This window comes from Schistocerca serialis, chromosome 4 (genome assembly GCF_023864345.2).
Source record: "Schistocerca serialis cubense isolate TAMUIC-IGC-003099 chromosome 4, iqSchSeri2.2, whole genome shotgun sequence".
Classification (NCBI taxonomy): domain Eukaryota; kingdom Metazoa; phylum Arthropoda; class Insecta; order Orthoptera; family Acrididae; genus Schistocerca; species Schistocerca serialis.
This window is the reverse complement of record NC_064641.1, coordinates 470,098,487-470,115,355: the sequence shown is the minus strand read 5'-3', so window position 1 is coordinate 470,115,355 and position 16,869 is coordinate 470,098,487. Positions and strand designations below refer to the sequence as shown.

At 43.0% G+C, this 16,869-nt stretch overlaps 1 protein-coding gene across 1 annotated transcript in view; it reads right to left on the bottom strand.

Annotated features, from left to right (window-relative positions):
- The window catches only part of LOC126475121 (ubiquitin-conjugating enzyme E2 W), a 99,658-nt gene that overhangs the window by 10,239 nt on the left and 72,550 nt on the right, over window positions 1–16,869 (bottom strand). The window contains exon 5 of the mRNA XM_050102715.1: window positions 7,134–7,209. Coding sequence (XP_049958672.1) covers window positions 7,134–7,209 — 76 coding nt within the window. The remainder of the gene's footprint in view (window positions 1–7,133; window positions 7,210–16,869) is intronic.

Sequence of the window (16,869 nt, the reverse complement as noted above, 5' to 3'; positions counted from 1 at the left end):
TTTGAATAGTAATGTTGTGAGGACAGTCAATTTATACCATTTTCTGTTTACGTGTGTCTACAGTCCTGCAGTATTTTAGAAATGACAACTTTTCTGCCTAAACTCTTATTAAATGTATTTATTTCTTTAGAAGGAAGGAAAATTGGGTTTAATGTCCTGTCAACAACAAGGTCATAAGAAATGGAACACAAGCTCGGATTGTATCAAGGATGGTGAAGCAAATTGGACGTGCCCTTTCAAAGGAACCATCACTGCATTTTCCTGGAGAGATTTAGGGAAATCACGGAAAACCTACACCTGGATAGTCGGACACAGGTTTCAACCATCGTCTTCCCAAATGTGAGTCCAGTGTGCTAACCAATGCACCACCTTATTTCTTTATGATAGTGATTTTAGGTTTTGTGTCATTCTCAACCAACAGCTGTAACAACATTAAGTTGCTAAAAACAAGTACATATTAATGGGTAGCTGGACAGCATGAGTGTGGTGGTGTTGCAGAGGGGGGGGGGGGGGTGCAGGGGGGGGGGGAGGAGGAATTAAGGGACCAAACTGTGAGGTCATCAGTCCCTTCATCCTATATATATAGAACGAGGAATAATCCTTAGAGGAAGGAAACATAAGGCAAATGCGAGGAAGCCTGACTGTAGCCAAGATACAAGAAGACAGAGATAGAAGCAAGGAGAAGTAGGAGCCAAGGGAGAGGTAGTAAGGTGGGCATGTTGCTCTACTCTGAATGCAGCTGGAGAACCCCTGGGCATGGAACAAGGTGAGAGATGGAGAGACTCCATCTGACCATCAGTACTTTGCCCTATCCCAAGAACATTGGCAGCACAGGCAAGATAATAACATTTTAGGAAAGACAAATATTAAAAATTGTGAATACAAAAGAAAGACGAGAATAAAAAGGTGGGAAGGGTAGGAGACAGGCTGGGCCACCGATCTAAGGCCACCTTTCATGTCCTGGGACAGAGCAGGCAAGGGGCGCCCCTACAACCCTTCAGGTGGTCAATGAGGCCAAAACTACACCACCTCACAGAGACTAGTAGCAGAAATCACCTTTGTGGGTAAAACATAAAACCAGGTCAGCCATTAGCACCAGAGGTATCAGTCATGAAGTTTAAGATACCGCTGGAAGGCATCTAAATTTGGGCAGTGTAATAGGGTGTAGGCCACTATTGGGTGGGCAACTCAATGGCAAAAAAGGGGGGGGGGGGGCGGCTTCACTTCGGAAAATGTGCCCATGGGTCAGCCAAGTAAGGCCAATGCATAGCTGAAAAAGGACAGTGGATTCCCTGCACAAAGGGAATACTGCCATGTCATCATGGTCTCCTTTATTGCCCTCAGTCTGTTGGGGAGTTCGGGGTGGACCATACTCAGTTCCATGCCACTACAACTAATGGTGTAGAGTTGACTGAATGTCCAGTTCTGAAACACCATTTCCAAAATTGACAACATCCTGGTAGCCAACTTTGTCAACCAGTTGGCATGTACATTCCCTGAGATCATCCCAACATGACCAAGGATGCAAAGACAAGCTGCTGTTCAGCTTGGTGGACATCAGAAAGAAGATCCCAGAATGTTGTGACTAATGGGTGATGAGGGTAGCACTGGTCTACAGCCTGAAGGCTGGTCAGAGTGTTGCTGCACCTTAGAAGCATCTTGCCGGTGCAAGAACAAGCATGGCTAAGAGCTTGTTTGATGGCTGCCAATTCAGCTGTGAAGACTTTGCATCTATTCAGCATACAGCATAGTTCACTGCATCCTGCACATGTGTATCCAAAACCGGTTGATCCATTGACCATTGAGCCATGAGTGTATACCACTTCGGAACCCAGAAAAAACATCGGGGACACCCTGGAACAGGTGATGAAAAACCAGGTGTCAGCTGATCTTTCAGTTCAAAGGATAAATCGTGACAGATCCTAGGTCAAGGTACATGCCATGGGGGCATACGCGAATGCTCCCTGGCAAGGAAGCAACAGGGGGAGGGGGAGGGGGGGGGGGGAGAGTTCGATTAAGCAGAGACACTGTATTCAAACTGCAATTGTGACCCCAGTTCTGGGTCTCTCTTGTGGGAGGTGGATCTCCCCACTGGGGAAAAGTGCACAGTAGTTTCAATGCTTAGGGGAGTTGCAAATGTGTATAGCATAAGTGAGTAGCTGTTGTTGGTGCCTGATCCATAATGGAGAGACCCTAGCCTCCTAAGTAGGCTGTTCACAGGGATAGTTCAAAAGGCTCCTGTTGCAAGCCGGACCCCACAGTGGTGTACCAGATGCAGTGACCACAATACTGAGGGCAATGCTGGACCATAAGCCAGACTCCCATAATCAAGACAAGACAGGATCAAGGCCTTGTAAAGCTGCTGAGGAGTAGAACAATCTGTGCCCCAGCTGGTGTTACTGAGGTAGTGAAGTATATTAAGATGTAGCCAGCACTTTCGCTTAATTTGATGAGGATGGGGAAACCAGGTCAGTAAGGCATCAAAGAACAGTTCCACAAAACAATAAATCTCCACCACATTGAGTAACTGGTCATCAACGTAAAGTTCTGACTGTGGACGAACAGCAGAACATTGAGAAAAGTGCAGGACACAGTCTTGGTGGCTGAAAACTCAACGCCATGGGTGAGGGCTCGTGACTGCGCCTTTTGAATGGCACTGAGCAACACCCACGCAAGAGGAGGAATAGTAAAAGCAACAATCGTTAGCATACAAGTACGGTGATACTGAGGACCCCACAGCTACTGCTAGACCATTGATGGCCACTAGAAACAGAGGGACACTCAATACAGAGCCCTATGGCACCCCATTCTCTTGGATATGGATGGGGGGATGTTTCTGTGGGAAGCATTAACTTGAACCTGGAAAGTACAGTGCTACAAGAAATTCTGGGCAAAAATTGACAGCTATCCTACTCATGTAAGGTACTGAGGATATTGTGTTGCCATGTGGAGTCATAATCCTTCTGCACATCAAAGAAGATGGCAATAAGGAGTGGACATTGGCCACAAGCTGCCCAGATGGCAGAATCCAGGCAAACAATGTTGTCAGCAGTGGAAAGGCCTTGGCAAAAACCACCCTGGGATAGAGCCAGAAGGCCCCGAGACTGAAGGAGCCAACGCAGCTGCCGGCTCACAATGCATCAGAAAAGCTTACAGAGAACACTGGTGAGACTAACTGGGTGATTAGCTGTCCATTTCTAGGGTGTTTCAGTACCGGGACAATGATGCTTTCTCGCTATTGAGATGGTAACTCATCCTCATTCCTTCTATGGTTGAAGATGGTAAGGAGATGATGCTGACAATCCACTGATAGGTGTTTTAGCATTTGGTTGTGGATGCAGTCTGGCCCAGGAACTGATCAGTGCAAAAAGGGTAGGGCACTAATGGGTTCACACTCATTGAATGGAGCATTAGAGGGCTCCAGGTGGGTGTAGTTAAAGATAAGTGCATTCACTCCATCCACTGTTTGAAGACACAAAATGCAGACTGATAATTCTCAGACGCAGATGCTCAAGCATAATGCAGAGCAAAATGTTCTATGACAGTGTGTGGGTCAGTGAAGACAGTACCGTTCATGGAAATAGCACATACACCTGTAGGGAGCTGTTATCTCTAGAGGCGGCTTACCTTTGCTGAACCTATGAAGGAGTGGTACATGGTCCAATGGTTGACACATACAGTTCCCTGCATTCTTGTTTGTGCCATTTTATTAGGTGGCACACCCAGGCACGGAGCCATTTACAGGCAATAAGGTGCTCTATAGATGGATTCCACTCAGGGCATTGGAGCCCTGCCTTTGATCTATAATACCCTCTATGATTTCTGAGGTCCATCAAGGTACTGTCTTCCAACAGGATGATCCCACAGAATAGGGGATCGATACGTCAGCTGCCAACAGAACGGTTGCCCTTGTACTCCATGTAGTGGAGAGCTAAAGGACAACAGTGGAGGTGAAAGTATCTCAGAACCATTGTTGAAAGCACATCTGGGAGGACATCTAGGGGAATGATACTGAGGGAAGGGCAGGAAGATCAGGAATTGGTCACTACCACGCAGGTCATCACGGGCTCTATTGGATGGATGAGAGAAGACAAGGGCTGCAAATGGGAAGATCAATAGCTAAATAAGTTCCATGTGAAACACTGAAATGTGTGGAGGCATCAGTATACATGAGAAAAGTCACGACCTGCCAGTAAGTTTTCAATGTCTTTACCATGGTCAGTGATCGTGGTTCCACCCCACTAGAGGTTAAGTGCTTTGAAGTCACCCAAGATTGGGAAAGGGGGCAAGGGGGGGGGGGGAGGGGGAGCTGAGAAACCAATGCAGACAATATGTTCTGTGACACATCACCACCACTGGGATGGACATAAACAGTACAGACAGAAAATCCTTAGACGCCCTTACCTGAGCAGCCACAGCCTCCAAAACTGTACCAAGAGGCCCAAGTTTGCTAGATACAGAGCCCAAAACATACGAGCAAACTCCACTTGACACTCTACCATAGCCAGCGTGATTCTTAAAATATTTCTGGTAACCACAAAGTGCTTGGGTCTGCATTGCTAGAAACCAGGCTTCCTGAAAGGCAATGCAGAAAGTAGGGGAGGTGCTTAAAAGATGTAGTTCAGCCAGGTGGTGGAAAGAACCACTATACTTCCTCTTGGGAATCTTTCTGTTAGTATAATGAGTGGGTGTGTAGGGAACAAGGAGGCATGTTGTACCCCAGGATCAGCTGATGACACTCATTGAGAATTTATGGTTATCAAGATACATAGGTTCTGAACTCATTGCATGGTGCAATCTGGAACCTCAGGGGCCACTAGAATCGCCACCTTGGCCACAAAAGCAGAACACACAGGACTGGTGGCATGGGGGCCACCTGATTCTCCTTCTTCTTAGAAGACTTTTTTTTATCTTTGGCCTCCTTAAGGGGTTTAGATGACTGGGAGGGTTTTTCTGAATTAGTTTTAGGGACTGAAGAAGATTGCGAACCCTTATGAACAGCAGCCTGTGTCTCCTTCAGCCACTGGTTGGTATCCTGCTGCAGACCGGCAGAAACTTTGGAGGGAAATGTTGCGAGGGACACCTTCCTGGCTTGAGAAGCCAGATGAGTGTGATGCATCTCTGGCCGGGGGATGGGGATTGATGGCCCTGGTGGATTGGTGAGCCACTACTACCAAAGTGACTGTGTAGGAAGCAGCAGCAGGAGGACAGTCCCAAACCATGATGGATTCAGGCATGGTCAAGTGCCCCTGAGGGCCTGCTGTAAAAGGCATAATGGGTAAACATATCGTTGTCAGAGAGGGCAATGTCATCATAGCTGTAGCACACAACATTGTTCCGCATGGAGGCTGTAGATGCTTGTACTTTTTCTTAGCCTCTTGGTATGCTAGTTTGTCCAGAGTCTTATATTCCCCTATTTTCTCTCTCTCTGAAAGACAGTGCAGTCTGGGGGGGGCAGGGAGAATAGTGCTCTCCACAAATGCCACAGTCGTTGTGAGGGACACATTTGCATGCAACTGTTGTCCACAATCCCTACAGACTGGGGTGGCACAGCAATGCGAAGACATGTACTTGACTTTTATGCTTCTGAAGCACTGCATGGGCAGGTGGGGGGACTTATGGCTTCACATCACATCAGTATACAATCACCTTCATCTTTCCAGCAATGGATCATGTTAAAACAGGCCAAGAGGAGGACCCCAGTAGCAATACTATTGTCCCTTGGTCTCCTATAGACATAATGGACAATGTGTACACCCCATTGCTCTAATTTGGCATGTAGCTCATCATCAGAGGAGGTCATGCAAGAAAATGATGCCCTGAGCCATGTTTAGACTACTATGGGAAAAGATAAATCACTGGACTGTCACAAGCAAGCAATGCTCGTGCCTGGGCAAGGAATGTGTTTTAATCAAAACTGACCCACTCTTCATTTTGGAGATGGCTGCAGCTTCCCCAAACCTCCCCTCTATATTCTCCACAAAGAGTAACAGCTTTGTGACAAATCCCCATCAGTACTTATATAAACCAGGCATTGGGATTGAGTATTTCTCTGTTGCTTAATCCAAAGTTCCTACCAGGGCATAGCCAGGGAAGGATACATTTTGGGGTCATATCTCTCTGCACTGAACAAATTCTTTCCTTTTGAAGAGACTGTTGGGATTGTATGACCACCAGCAGGAGAAACTCATCTGCTTCATATGCAAGTCATCTGCCATGGTGCCACCCACTGCAAACTAGGGTTCACCCCTTGGGAGCCACCCTTCCTCAGCAACAGCTACCTGGCCATCTGTTACTCAGTCCCTGTGCCCCAGACATGATGAGCACATACTCCTTGGGGAGTTTCCACTTCAAGCACCAACAGAGAGATCCCTGGGTAGTCCAGCAGGCTACCACTGTGCAGGTACTTGACGATGACACTCCCCCCCTTTCCCCCCACACTGGGATGGCAACCAAATTGGGTTTTGGGCATACTACCTCACTAGAAAGGAAATGGTGCTAAGGTGGAAAGGCACAAAGGTGGAACATATACAACAATGGGCAACCTTTCCTGCATGATTCCTACTTCTGAAAAATTTGGGAAAGTGTTGGCAGGTCAGACCCAATAATGGGGACAATGTATTGATTATTGAGAAAGTTCAAAAAGTACAGGAAGTGAAAAAAAAAAAAAAAAAAAATAGGGTGCAAAATAATGTACATGGTGCAAATGAGGTCTTCAGCAGGAAAACCATCTGATGAAAAGACAGGGGGGGAAAGGGACAGTGGAAGTATAGGCTTGCAGCACAGGAAGGGAAGCAGTGCTGCAAAGGCTGGGGCCCTCTGGTAGCCAAGTACATACTTGCAAAAGAGTTGTTGGCTCTCTGTGGGACATCAGTGTTCAATGTAAACTGCTAAAAGACCATTTTTCATGTTGGTGGTCATGTAAACTGCTAAAATAATTCTACGAAATGGTCTCTCGAGTTTATGTTGTTACAGCTGTTACTAGAAAATGGCACAATAACTGAGATCACAAACATAAATAAATACATTTAATAAAAGTCCTGGTAAAAAATCTTGTCACGTCCATTTGTCAAGTAATATTCCCACTGCAGAAGATGCAGCATGCAGTCAAGATTCTCAGTTTTCATACATACCATGATACCACCATTTTGTCTTCTTTGGATTCTTATTACACGTTTTGACATAAAATGAGTTGTCAGGCGGCCTTTTCTGAAAATAAAAGTACATAATCTTAGCTTCTTATTCTATGCATGGAATTCTAAGTACTACTACTACTACTACTACTAACAATAATAATAATAATAATAATAATAATAATAACAATACAAGCTACTGAGTTAGTTGTTGTACAATTTGGAGCTAATTAGTCATTAGCATGTGGAACAAGTCAGATTTATAGTTATAGTACACTTTCTCAGCAATAAACATGGCAACCTGCTGACCATTTACTCGATTCCTAAAGTTGTGTATGTATTTCCCTTCCCTTGCAAATGATATTTTGATTCCTTTTGTAACCCAGGGTTTTCTTGTGTCTTATTAGTGTCATATTTCATTGTTTTGTAATGAATGCAGCTGTTAAAGACTGATGGAAACCCATCAACAAATACACTGAATTTGGAATTGACAATGTGCCACATTATACACATTCATCTAGTCAGCTTCCTGTATGACTACCTTGAAACTTTCTGTTGTCTGTTCATTAATTATCCTGTTTTCCATAAATCACTTCATTGGAATGAGACAATTCATTTCGTATGGCTATGCTCCGATTAAAATTCAGGGTGTATACGTGGACAAGGAAAAAAAATTCCCGGATTTTTCCTGGATTTCCAGGTTAAAAATACACTTTCTCCCAGATGAAAATACACTTTTTCTGTGTTAAGTGACAGTGTACTCTTCCTCAACACTGTAAAACTCATCAATCCTGTGAATGTTTATGGTTTTATATACCGACATAGAATTTCCCGGCACTTTAGAAAACGAAACTCAGGGGGGAAAAACACATTTTGAAAGACCTTTGATATGCAGCAACATGTACGCTGCTTATATTTGAATTACGAAGGTATATATTTGAATTCCATCAAACACCGCATGTCACTTTCCGAAGCATTGAAATCGAGATTGCAATGCACTTTTGTAAGCCAGTCATAGCTCATGTCACGTGGTCTCACCAGCCGATGACAGCATACGACACATGATGTAGTCAGCCAATAGCAGTATCACTCTTAAGTAGCGGGAAAACACAAGTAGGAAAAGGTAATGGTTAAATTAATATACATAGCATCCACATATAATATTGGTCTCTAAGATTAATAAGCTAGAAGAGAAGCTAAGCTTCCACATATAATGTTCATCTTTTTTGCGTGTGTTACACTTTAAGATACATTGTACAAATGTGCCAGTAAAATTTTTAATAACGACGTAATGTCTGATCTTCTGGGCTCGAAATTCTTCTAAATTGGCGTCCTCAAAGAGTTGATTTTTAAATGAGAGTCAAACACTTCGTGATTTACGAAATTCATTGTACATTCTCGCACATAGATCATCTTGTGTAAAAGGAAATTTGCTTTGAATGTAATGCTTTTCAAACCACCATTCGCAATATTTTCCCGCGACCTGTTAGAAATAGGTTCGTTTCAGCAGTTTCAAGAGAGTGCTAGATAAGAGGCGTCACCGCGCTGGCACAGCTACGATGATGCAGGAAGCCCATATGTTTCGACATGTAAAACATTAAAAGATCATACATTATGTCATAAAGGAAACAAGACATCAGAGGATACTTCAAGAGCATCGGAATTTCTTGAACCATACTAAAATGCATAATTTGGCTTAAAGCGCACATTCGTATGTCCAGATTCGGATGTAAATTTTCTTGGAGTAGCAGTACTGCATTATGTCATGTTTGGCTCTCTGTTATGGCATAATGCCATACATGGACTTGAAATGCAGCAAACAGTTGAAAGTAGCCAACAGTGTGAAATTTAACACTTTATTTCAAATAAATTGACTGTCAGCAGAAAAGATTAATAAAAGCCAAATCTCTTTAGCAAACTGACAAAAATAACTTCATTGTTCTGCAAGGCTGGCTGTGAGAAAGGAGGAAATAAATTCTGAAACTAATAACATATTTTTGCCTCCTGTAATTATGCGAACGCATTTTAATTCATTTGATAGCTCCTGGCTACAGAAATCCGTTGTGTTTTCATTTAATGTAAGAGCAATAAATGAAGAGTAAACAACAAAATCACTGAACGTAAACACGTGTCACGTGGAGATGACCCACCTCCCCACCACAACTCAGACTGCTCTGTGCATCAGCCCCAGATTTACTATATTTCCAAACCGGGGCAATATTAGGTGATGGCACCCAGCCACACTTCCGTAACCAGAAGCGGGAGAAGGTACTTCTCATATGCGACTCAACTGCGAATGCGCAAGAGCCCGCCCGCAACTGCTCAAACGAATCTAATTTCAACAATTGTCATGTCACGCTCATCAGAGGCAATTTGTTGTTAAGAAGCATTGCATAGTCTTCCTAAAGCCTTTGACACATTTTGTTGTTGGCAGACGCTTGTATGAGCAATGTATTTTGTTGTTGTATACGGCGCATTTCCTTTGCAACTTAAATTTTATTTTCATTTATTTTTCTTTTTTTCTCTCTCGTTGCTGCAGTATTACTTTTCAGTAGTGGGATACAGTAATTCCTTTGTTAGAGTATTGGTTCTTACCAGCCAAAATTACAAAAAATTAACTGAAAACTAAAGCAATTAAAAATTCTCAGAATTCTAAACAATTCCCGGGTTTTCCCCGGTTTTCTCCCAGATGAAAAAATTCCTGGGTTTTTCCCGGATCTACCAGTTGTCCCAGGTCGTATACACCCTGAAATTACTTTGTGACTGATGTTTCAGTGAGTCTAGTGGTAGGAGCCCTGAGTGTCAGGCAATCACACCTGTAACTCGGGCTCCATTTGCTTGCTGTGTTACCTGTTCTGCTGGCACGAACAGCAGAGCCTTACCAAGTGACACGGCTTGCAGGTTTTGGCAGGGGCCAGGCAATAGACTTAATGGGCAGGAGAGGGGAGGAGAAGAAATACCAAACATGCAGTGATTTTTGCATTTTCTGTTGGGCCATTAAAATATATTTTTATGCAAATAAGACAAAACTACATCTACTGCTGAAGTTGGTATTTTGATAAGTGCTTTACGTTCTGCACAAATATACTGGAAAGAACATATCACACTCTCAATTTTTATCAAGTGATCAAAAATAAACAATTTGGTTAAAAACTTTGATTCTCTTGCATCTTATAGTCCCACATTGTAGCTTGCCATTACTGGTCAACTGGTTACCATTAGATCACTGAATTTAAGTGCTGTTGGACTTGACTAGCTCCTGGAAGAGTGACCGTCTAGGCCTGCGGTTACCATTAGATCACTGAATTTAAGTGCTGTTGGACTTGACTAGCTCCTGGAAGAGTGACCGTCTAGGCCTGCTGAGTGCGATGGGTGACTGTCTAGGTCTGCTGAGTGCTAGTGGCAAGCGGAGCACACTCAGTCCTTGTAAGGCCAAGTGATTAAGAAGTAATGGCTCAAGTCACAAAATCTGACAATGGCTGACCACATGCCCCTCCATTTCCACATCTATACTATGTGATCTAAAGTATCCGAATGCCCACAAAAACATATTTTTTCATATGAGGTGCATTGTGCTGCCACCTACTGCCAGGTACTCCACACCAACGAACTCAGTAGTCATTAGACATCGTAAGAGAGCAGAATGGAGTGCTCTGCGGAACTCACGGACTTCGAACGAGGTCAGGTGATTGGGTGTCACTTGTGTCATACATCTGTATGTGAGATTTCCACACTCCTAAACATCCCTAGGTCCACTGTTTCCAATGTGATAGTGAAGTGGACACATGAAGGGACACATACAGCACAAAAGTGTACTGGTTGACCTTGTCTGCTGACTGACAGAGACCATCCAGACCATCCCACAAGAATTCCAAACTGCATCTGGATATACTGCATGTACTATGACATTAGGTGGGAAGTGAGAAAACTTGGGTTTCTTGGTTGAGCAACTGCTCATAAGCCACACATCATGCCGGTGAATGCCAAACGATGCCTTGCTTGGCGTAAGGAGCATAAACATTGGACGATTGTACAGTGGAAAAATGTTGTATGGAGTGATGAATCATGGTACACAATGTGGCGATCCGATGGCAGGGAGTGGGTATGGCGAATGCTTGGTAAACATCATCTGCCAGCGTGTGTAGTGCCAACAGTAAAATTCGGAGGCGGCAGTGTTATTGTGTGGCTGTGTTTTTCATTTGGGGGGGGGGGGGGGGGCCTTTGCACCCCTTGTTGTTTTGCAAGGCACTATCACAGCATAGGCCTACATTGATGTTTTAAGCACCTTCTTGCTTTCCACTGTTGAAGAACAATTCGGAGATGGTGATTGGTTCTTTCAACACAATTGAGCACCTGTTCATAATGCACAGCCAGTGGCGTATCAGTTACACAACAATAACATCCCTGTAATGGACTGTCCTGCACAGAATCCTAACCTGATTTCCTACAGCACACCTTTGGGATGTTTTGGAACACCGACTTCATGCTAGGCCTCACCAACCAACATCGATACCTCTCCTCAGTGCTAAACTCCGTGAAGAATGGGCTGCCATTCCCCAAGTAACATTCCAGCACCTGACTGAACATATGCCTGTGAGAGTGGAAGCTGTCATCAAGGTTAAGGGTGGGCCAATACCATATTGAATTCCCACATTACCGATGGAGGTTGCCACGAACTTGTAAGTCATCAGCCAACTGTCCGGATACTTTTGATCACATAATGTAGTGATGCCTATTGGCTGAGGACAACATGGCAGTCGGTTGGCACCATTGAGCCTTCAGAGGCCTGTGAAGACAGAGTTTAGTTTTTATTACTTTAGTGGTTATAGATATTATGAAATCAAGAAATCTATGGCATTTAATTCAGGGAACTTGAAGTAAAAATGTGTTCAGTGGACTTTATATCATATCTTACTGTACATGAAATGCAGCCATCCAACCAAAATTGTTTTTAAGGTGGAAAGAGAGCCATATCTCACTACAAAGTGAAGTAAATATAATTGATGTAGTTGTAATACATCACACAGTGCCACAATCATAATTGTACCTGTGCACTGTGCCAAATTTATTTATCTGTTTGTGATTCTTACACTATTTATCAAATCCATCAGTAATCTAAGTTGACATTACAGTTACAATGTACTGTAATGAGATGAAATAAAACAAAACTTTTTGCGTGACACATTAGGATAAGAGTAAAGCATTGGAATGTGTTGCAAATCTCAGTCCCACCAAACATATACACTAGAAAATTTGAAGATTATTCCACTGAGGCAGTCCAGAAATCGTCTACAGGGAAATGAGGAAGCATTGCCTCAGTGTTTGAAATATGACAACAGCGCAAGACAATCTCGAGGTACCTTGTGATAAACAGAATTACACTCAGGGCTAGATGACCAGCTGCAAGCCTAGACGCTGCCAAGAACAGGAAGGAGTCTCCAGACATGACCAAATATAGTAATGGAAGAAACACTATGTACATCACCAACAGCTCAAGAGTGTTCTGGAAGCAGGTATTGGGACCATATAAGAAGAAGCACACAACACAAAGGTAAGAGTAGACACTGCAGTCTCCAGTCGACACAAACTCTGTGTCACATGTCGCTGGATGTTGGACTTTGACTATTTGACTAGTCATGGCACCAGCCATTGGTATAGAGATTGGTTTTCAGAGCAGCAGATGGGCTACTGATGAGATGTTAATTGGGAGATAATGCAAGACAAGTCTTCAGTGGTATGTAGCAAGTGTGAGCACTTAGCATTTACATCCTGACCCCTTATTATCCTCACCAAGTTCTGTACTCTGCAGTATTTATAGCTTACATCTAGCAGCTGTCAACAGTTCTACAAGCGGCCCATGCAATCTTCCACTCATTGAGTATCCGCCTAAGGAAAGACCCCTGTGACTGTAGCTGTGTGTCCCTTGCACTCCCTCTCAGGTCACAACAGGAGCAGAAAAAAGAAAACTGGCTCCAGTTGTGGGGTGTTTTGTATATGGTGAAGCAGGGATGAGACACAGAGGTGTAGGGAAGATTGGCAGAATCAGCCCAGCTCTGAGTGAAGAAGGGGTACCATTCAGGCATTGCCATCTGCAGCCAACATGGGCAAGAGGCCCGCTGTACCAGAGGCTTTGCTACTTGCAACCGATGTAGCAGCTCAACATCTGCAGAAGGGTAGTGAAGATGGAGAGAAAAAAAAAAAAAAAAAAAAGCTGATTCATTACATAATGCCATGTTGTTGTTGTCGTCTTCAGTCCTGAGACTGGTTTCATGCAGTTCTTCATGCTACTCTATCCTGTGCAAGCTTCTTCATCTCCCAGTACCTACTGCAGTCTCAGGGTGTATACGTGGACGACGAAAAAAAAATTCCCGGATTTCCCGGTTAAAAATACACTTTCTCCCCGATGAAAATACACATTTTCCTTGTTAAGTAACAGTATACTTTTTCTCGGAACTGTGAAACTTATCAATCCTTTCAGTGGTTGTGGTCTTACACCGGCGTAGAATTTCCCGGCACTTTAGAAAACTAAACTCAAGGGGGAAAAACACATTTTGGAGAGATTTCTGATGTGCAGCAACATGTACACTGCATATTTCGTATAATGAAAGTATAAATTTGAATTCCACCAAACACCGCATGTTACTTTGCGTAGAATTGAAATCGAGATTGCAATGCGCTTTTGTAAGCCAGTCTTAGCTCATGTCAAGCGATCTCGCCAGCCGATGACAGCGGATATTCAGAGCATAGGACACATGATGTAGTCAGCCAATAGCAACAGCACTGTTAAGTAGCGCGAACTCACAAATCGGGAAAGGTAATGGTTTAAATTAATATACATAGTGTTGCTAAAAGAAAAGAAAAGCTTTCACGTACCCTATAATATTGGCCTCTAAGATTAATAAGCTGCAAGAGAAGCTAGGCTTTCACATGTAATGTTGATCTTTTTTGCGCGTGTTTCACTTCAAGATACATCACAGAAATGTGCCAGTAAATTTTTTAACAACGACATAAATGTCTGACCTTCTGGGCTCAAAAATATTCTAAATGGTCGTTCTCAAAGATTTGAATTTTGAATGAGAGTCAAACACTCTATTTTAAAAAATTCATCGGACATTGGCGCACAGAGTTCATCTTGTGTAAAAGGAAATTTACTTTACTTGAAAGTAACGCTTTTCAAACAACCATTCGGAATATTTTCCCACGACGTTATATTCGTTTCAGCAGTTACGCCAGATGACAAGGGTCGTCGTGCTTGCGGAGCTACGATGACGCAGGAAGCCCATACGCTCGTACGTGTAAAACATTAAAAGATCTTACATTATGTCATAAAAGAAACAAGACGTTAAGACGGTACTCCAAGAGCATGGGAATTTTGTGAACCCTACTAAAATGCATAATTCAGCTTAAAATGCACATTCGTATGTCCAGATTCAGATGTGTTATTGTTGTTGTGGTCTTCAGTCCTGAGACTGGTTTGATGCAGCTCTCCATGCTACTCTATCCTGTGCAAGCTTCTTCATCTCCCAGTACCTGCTGCAACCTACATCCTTCTGAATCTGCTTGGTGTATTCATCTCTTGCTCTCCCTCTACGATTTTTACCCTCCACGCTGCCCTCCAATGCTAAATTTGTGATCCCTTGATGCCTCAAAACATGTCCTACCAACCGATCCCTTCTTCTAGCCAAGTTGTGCCAAAAACTTCTCTTCTCCCCAATCCTATTCAATACCTCCTCATTAGTTACGTGATCTACCCACCTTATCTTCAGCATTCTTCTGTAGCACCACATTTTGAAAGCTTCTATTCTCTTCTTGTCCAAACTAGTTATCGTCCATGTTTCACTTCCATACATGGCTACACTCCATACAAATACTTTCAGAAACGACTTCCTGACACTTAAATCTATACTCGATGTTAACAAATTTCTCTTCTTGAGAAACACTTTCCTTGCCATTGCCAGTCTACATTTTATATCCTCTTACTTCCACCATCATCGGTTATTTTACTCCCTAAATATCAAAACTCCTTTGCTACTTTAAGTGTCTCATTTCCTAATCTAATTCCCTCAGCATCACCCGACTTAATTCGACTACATTCCATTATCCTCGTTTTGCTTTTGTTGATGTTCATCTTATATCCCCCTTTCAAGACACTGTCCATTCCGTTCAACTGCTCTTCCAAGTCCTTTGCTGTCTCTGACAGAATTACAATGTCACCGGCGAACCTCAAAGTTTTTACTTCTTCTCCATGAATTTTAATACCTACTCCGAATTTTTCTTTTGCTTCCTTTACTGCTTGCTCAATATACAGATTGAATAACATCGGGGAGAGGCTACAACCCTGTCTCACTCCTTTCCCAACCACTGCTTCCCTTTCATGCCCCTTGACTCTTATAACTGCCATCTGGTTTCTGTACAAATTGTAAATAGCCTTTCGCTCCCTGTATTTTACCGCTGCCACCTTCAGAATTTGAAAGAGAGTATTCCAGTTAACATTGTCAAAAGCTTTCTCTAAGTCTACAAATGCTAGAAACGTAGGTTTGCCTTTTCTTAATCTATCTTCTAAGATAAGTCGTAAGGTCCGTATTGCCTCACGTGTTCCAACATTTCTACGGAAACCAAACTGATCTTCCCCGAGGTCGGCTTCTACCAGTTTTTCCATTCGTCTGTAAAGAATTTGCAGCTGTGACTTATTAAACTGATAGTTCGGTAATTTTCACATCTGTCAACACCTGCTTTCTTTGGGATTGGAATTATTATATTCTTCTTGAAGTCTGAGGGTATTTCTCCTGTCTCATACATCGTGCTCACCAGATGGTAGAGTTTTGTCATGACTGGCTCTCCCAAGGCCATCAGTAGTTCTAATGGAATGTTGTCTACTCCGGGGGCCTTGTTTCGACTCAGGTCTTTCAGTGCTCTGTCCAACTCTTCACATAGTATCTTATCTCCCATTTCGTCTTCATCTACATCCTCTTCCATTTCCATAATATTGTCCTCAAGTACATCGCCCTTGTATAAACCCTCTATATACTCCTTCCACCTTTCTGCCTTCCCTTCTTTGCTTAGAACTGGGTTGCCATCTGAGCTCTTGATATTCATACAAAAGGTTCTCTTCTCTCCAAAGGTCTCTTTAATTTTCCTGTAGGCAGTATCTATCTTACCCCTAGTGAGACAAGCCTCTACATCCTTACATTTGTCCTCTAGCCATCCCTGCTTAGCCATTTTGCACTTCCTGTCGATATCATTTTTGAGACGTTTGTATTCCTTTTTGCCTGCTTCATTTACTGCATTTTTATATTTTCTCCTTTCATCAATTAAATTCAATATTTCTTCTGTTACCCAAGGATTTCTATTAGCCCTCGTCTTTTTACCTACTTGATCGTCTGCTGCCTTCACTATTTCATCCCTCAGAGCTACCCATTCTTCTTCTACTGTATTTCTTTCCCCCATTCCTGTCAATTGTTCCCTTATGCTCTCCCTGAAACTCTCTACAAACTCTGGTTCTTTCAGTTTATACAGGTCCCATCTCCTTAAATTCCCACCTTTTTGCAGTTTCTTCAGTTTCAATCTGCAGTTCATAACCAATAGATTGTGGTCAGAATCCACATCTGCCCCAGGAAATGTCTTACAATTTAAAACCTGGTTCCTAAATCTCTGTCTTACCATTATATAATCTATCTGATACCTTTTAGTATCTCCAGGACTCTTCCAGGTATACAACCTTCTTTTATGATTCTTG